The following is a 5256-nucleotide window of genomic DNA, read 5'->3' on the forward strand; positions in this document are numbered from 1 at the left end:
TGGGTGGGGGATGGATTAGGCAAAAAAGATGAAGAGATTATGATGCGATAACCTTTCAATTTGTGTTCTTAAAGGCTAAAGCGATGGCTTCTAATAATTCCAGAAGGTAAAAGGAAAATGATGGATGTGACAAAAGAATTTAGGTGAACCCGTGAACCCTTGAATTGAGGGGTTCTTTTTTCGGCATCTGGTGTTATTCTAGTTGCATGAACCATAGATTGATCTGGTAAGCAAATCAATCTATGATCTAATGGAATTGTGAGAGATGGGATCATTCAAGTGGTTAGAATGATGCGTTCACTAGGAGGCATAGATTAGGGAATAGATACTATTTGTGATACAGTTCAGCTAAGATGCATTTCTATTCAATTTTAATGCACAACAGGAATTATTGAGAGTTTATGAGCTGTCTTTGACATTGAAAACTTATTATTGCAGGACGGTCCTCGGACATTGGTCGGAGTTGCTACATTTGACTCAACTATCCACTTCTACAATCTCAAGCGTGCATTGCAGCAGGTTTAACACATTCAAATGAGTTTGATTCTACTGAATTGAGCTTTATAATCTGAAATTAAAAGATGCTTTGAAATCAGTGTTGTACCTTAATTAGTTATCTTTACCTTTTTCTCTTTGTTGAGCTAATGATGAGCTGACAATCACTTTTAAGGGAAAAATGCAGTACTACAATGATTATTGTTGGATTTCAGAAATGTGTTGCCTAGATGATTGACTAAATGCATTTCTTAAAGAATTTCTATAAGTGAAAATAAAATAAAAATCTTTAACTAAGTGTATATTGCTCGGACTCTTAAAAAATGTCAATGGGTGTGTGTAGGATCCTCCAAAAATAGTGCATTTTTGGAGGATCCAACATGGGCGTGACAACATTTTTGGAGAGTCTTGAACAATATTAGATCATGGAAACGGAGTTAGTAGTACTTAATATAACAAAGTATTTTTCATCTAAAACAAAGTAAAATTATTCTTGTTTCCTTTTTCATTTGTCTTGACTTGTCTGAGATTAAGTCATGGTTTGCAGGAAGAAAATTTTAGCTTTCAAAAATAGTACTCTATAGTCCTCAACTTCTCTGTCTTAATTCGCTGCTCATCCCCTTACTGCCTAATTGCTCCATTTTGCTTAATTATGCAGTTCTTTCATTTTTTCTTCTATGGTATAGTTGGATTCTATTTTACTTATTCTGTGTTTCTCTGATTTAAATTGCTCATTTTTCTTTAATATGGATGCTTAAATGGGATTAGGGTTGTGGCAAATGATTTAGGTTGGTGAAGTGCTTGTTTTCTGATAAGTTGATTCTGGATCTACCTTTGCAGCCATTGATGCTTATAGTCCCTGATGTACAAGACGTTTATACCCCCCTTCAGACTGATGTTATTGTGCAGCTCTCGGAGGTTAGTTCTGCAAGATGTTGACCATATTTTGATCATGTTCCCCTTATTAAAAGCAGAATGACTAAGATCATCAGTGAGTCCTATGAGTGGTTACTTGTTTGTTGTTTTCAGTGCCGTCAACACCTAGAGCTTCTGCTAGAAAGCATCCCAACAATGTTCCAGAACAACAGGACTGCTGATTCAGCTTTTGGAGCTGCAGTCAAGGTATCAGTGCTTTACATAAAGTTAGTTTTCCAAGTTGTTATTTCGGTTGTATATCCAACTTAGTTTCTGAAGTTGTTATTTCGGTTATAAATCCACTTGTTTTATATTGCTTCGTTAAACATAGTTGGAGCAAGTATTTTCTGCATTCCTTCTAAAATGTGAGTAGTTAGGTCAACACAGTTGCCTGAGGCTTTGCCATTCTGAGAAAAAGATTGGAAAAATTTAGTGTTGTGTCTCTTCAGGCAGATGCAGGGTCGGATCCAACCTTACGGTAATAAATTCATCTAAACCTGATACTTTTGACTCAAAGCATAAATTTATGTGTAAAAATTGACTAAAATTGCAGTAAATGGTAGATATAAGCCATAACTTTAAAAATATTGATGCACCCAAGAGAATGACCTAGTGGTCAATGAAGTGGCTTGAGAACCATGAGTTTTAGCCTTGTTGAACTGAGTTACCCGGTGCATGTTGCTGGTGGGAGGTGACAACTGACAGGTACCCCATGGAATTAGTCGAGGTGTGCGTAAGTTGGCACATACACCATGGTTATCAAAAAAGAAACTTTGAAAATATTAATGAGCTTAATGCTAAGAACTTAAAGATTGAACCCGTAGAATTTAAATCTGGAATTCGCCTCTATGCAGGTGAGTGATTGCAAGTCTAACTTTAACAGTCTATGATGGATTATCATATTGATCGACTCTTCACATTTTGTTACTTCAGGCTGCTTTCTTGGCAATGAAAAGCACAGGAGGCAAACTTCTTGTGTTTCAATCAGGTAAGGTGCTAAGTGCAGTTAGCTTTAAGTATCATGTACAAGTTCAAGCTTGTGCATCTAAAATCAACTGTATCTTGTCTACATGCTTGCATTAAAACATCTTTTATCTTTGATCCCTCACTCTAGATGACAATGCACTGCTGATGGACTGTTTTGCTTTTATTCATTTATGCTTAACTTCTGTTTCCAATGCAATCTTACTAAATAGGATGATACATAACAGGATTGCTCTCTGTGGCACTGTCTGCTTCTTTAAAAATTGAAGCATTTCTAGGATAGCTACGTTTTCAGTAAATTCCTGTTATGAAACTTTCCATCAAATGGACCAAATACTTTGTAATAGAGAAGCATGCTTTAGGAAATTGCCTTATAATTCCTCTTTTCTTCTTCACCTGGTGCATCAACAAGTTCATAGGTCCTGTGATATATTTCCTGTAAATGATCTGTTGCATGAGCTGTGCAACCTTGAGTCCTTGACTACACAAATTGTGATACGATTCTAAGTGTTGGCTATACTTGCTGTGTTTTATAGTCCTGCCATCTACTGGTATTGGAGCCCTTTCTGCTAGAGAGGCTGAAGGAAGAACCAATGTATCAGCTGCAGAAAAGGTAAAATTATTGAGCCAGTTTTTAGTTCTTCAGAATATATCTGTCTCACTTTTAGATTGTTTGTATCCAGTGTCTCCTAGTTTTTGTTCCATCATTTCATATTTTGGATGTCACAAAACATAGTCCATTTATTATGTGGGCTCTGTCCGTAAAATTGTCCATATTCACTGTTGAATATGTAGAAGCTTTTAATATTGTCGTTAACATGATTAAGTGTGAGAGCTGTTGTCTCTTAATTGCCAACCGCTTATGGAAGAGACAATCGGAAACTAAATAGTCTTTTCAATTTATTGACATCAAAATATCTACTTAATTTCACTTCTAGAGTATGCACAATAATGTATCGGCAGATATAGTGGTTCAATAACTTGACTCAACTTCTTTTTTTTGATAAGATAAGTGGTATTAATAACAGCATCAAGAAGATGCAAAATTTACAAGATATGGCATTTGAGCTTACAAAAAAATCTCTGGCTAACTATACAAACTATCTAAGCCAGAGCTAATGAGTTAGTAAAATCCTGAAGTTGTTCTGCATTAACAGCATGATACAAGTTGGTCCAACTAAACAAATTTTCAGTGCACCTAGTCTTCAAAATGCCTAAAGCAGTTGACTCTCCATCAAAACATCTCTTGTTCCTCTCTAACCAAATACACCAAAAAATACAAGCAGGTATCATAATCCAGATCTTCTTGATGGCTTTGTCAACTTTCCATAGACTCCAACTCTCATATGCATCCTTAACAGTGAGGGGTGTGGTCCAATTGATGCCAGATAGACCAAAAAACATGCTCCATAATTCTGAGGCCCCCTCACAATGAAGAAGAAGGTGTCTAGGGGTTTCAGCCTCTTTTTTGCACATATAGCATCTGTTTGGGAATTGGATTTTTCTTTTCTTTATGTTGTCTTGGGTGAGACATGACTCAAGTTCTTTGAGCTGCTAGTCACTTATTTGAGTCATCGCCTCTGAGAAATGGATGGCAGTTTGCTCATCATTTCTTGAAAATTTTTGGTCTTCATTCCACTATTGAATCATCTTAAATCAGAGAGCGTTGGAATCATTTTTTTGAGGTAAATGAGAGTGCTTTTTGTGGCTGTCAATTTTTTTCTTCTATCTTCGGTTTAGGTGTATTCCTAGTTTCCTACTAAGCTTTCACCTGAGGTGTGCCCATCATCTTTCTTGTCGTTGATCAGTTTACTTAGAACAGATGAACGTTTGTATGCCAATGGTGTTAGTCTGGGTACATTGAGGGAAACTTTAGTGTAGTCCGCGTAAGCATTAGATAAATCAACACTGGACTCTATCTGAGTTTTGTAATGTGCATGTCCAGCACCAATGTGGCGATGAATAATTTTTTTTTGGTTATACGGAAAAAAAGAAACCATGTCATTGCTTACTCCAAAGAGTTGTATGTTTTCCAATTTCAGGAGGCCAACAAGTTGCTCCAGCCGGCTGACAAAACTCTGAAGACAATGGCTATTGAGTTTGCGGAGTATCAGGTGAGTTTATCTGAAAAGCCTGTGGAAGTATGATTTATTAAAGCACAAACAGGATGTTAAGAACCCCTTTTGGTCTTCTTATATTTATAATCGTTCACTTCAATTAATTAGATCTCAACTGCTTCAGGTCTGTGTTGACGTGTTTCTCACAACACAATCTTATGTAGACATTGCCTCCATCTCGGTCATTCCTAGGACAACTGGTGGGCAGGTAACTGTGACGCTTGCTACTATTTTAGCTTGTCTTCTTCCCTAGGGCCTCGGTTATGATGCACTTACTGTTCATGGAATTTATGAACAATCTTATTATGCAACTTACTGTATATGATAGCCACTTCACGTTCCCTTTTGATATTTTTACATCTAGGCTTGAGCCTTAAAGATGTTTTACTTGTCTCAGGTGTACTACTATTTCCCTTTCTCTGCTCTTGCTGATTCTGCCAAGCTATACAATGATCTTCGATGGAATATCACTAGGCCCCAAGGGTTTGAGGCAGTAATGCGTGTAAGAAGTAGTCAGGTATGCTCCCCAGTTTTCGGGTCTCCTGTGCTTTTCTTATAGGTGCCATACCGGAAAGTTGAAACTGAGCACTCATGCTGACCGTGTTCCATTTGCAGGGCCTTCAAGTTCAAGAGTATTCTGGAAATTACTGTAAAAGAATTCCAACAGATGTTGATCTACCTGCGGTTCGTCCCTCTTACCCCCCCCCCCCCCCCCCCCCCCACCCACAACACAAAACCAAAACCC

The 5256-nt window shown here is 37.4% G+C and overlaps 1 protein-coding gene across 2 annotated transcripts in view; it reads left to right on the plus strand.

Moving 5' to 3' along the window:
- The window catches only part of LOC102595564 (protein transport protein Sec24-like CEF), a 19058-nt gene that overhangs the window by 9442 nt on the left and 4360 nt on the right, over positions 1 to 5256 (plus strand). For both annotated transcript variants that reach the window (XM_006352708.2, XM_015311073.1), the window contains exons 10-18: positions 439 to 519; positions 1336 to 1413; positions 1525 to 1617; positions 2344 to 2398; positions 2931 to 3007; positions 4437 to 4508; positions 4636 to 4719; positions 4909 to 5028; positions 5127 to 5195. In XM_006352708.2, coding sequence (XP_006352770.1) covers positions 439 to 519; positions 1336 to 1413; positions 1525 to 1617; positions 2344 to 2398; positions 2931 to 3007; positions 4437 to 4508; positions 4636 to 4719; positions 4909 to 5028; positions 5127 to 5195 — 729 coding nt within the window. The remainder of the gene's footprint in view (positions 1 to 438; positions 520 to 1335; positions 1414 to 1524; positions 1618 to 2343; positions 2399 to 2930; positions 3008 to 4436; positions 4509 to 4635; positions 4720 to 4908; positions 5029 to 5126; positions 5196 to 5256) is intronic.

Source organism: Solanum tuberosum, unplaced genomic scaffold (genome assembly GCF_000226075.1).
Source record: "Solanum tuberosum cultivar DM 1-3 516 R44 unplaced genomic scaffold, SolTub_3.0 scf00150, whole genome shotgun sequence".
NCBI classification, from domain to species: Eukaryota; Viridiplantae; Streptophyta; class Magnoliopsida; order Solanales; family Solanaceae; genus Solanum; species Solanum tuberosum.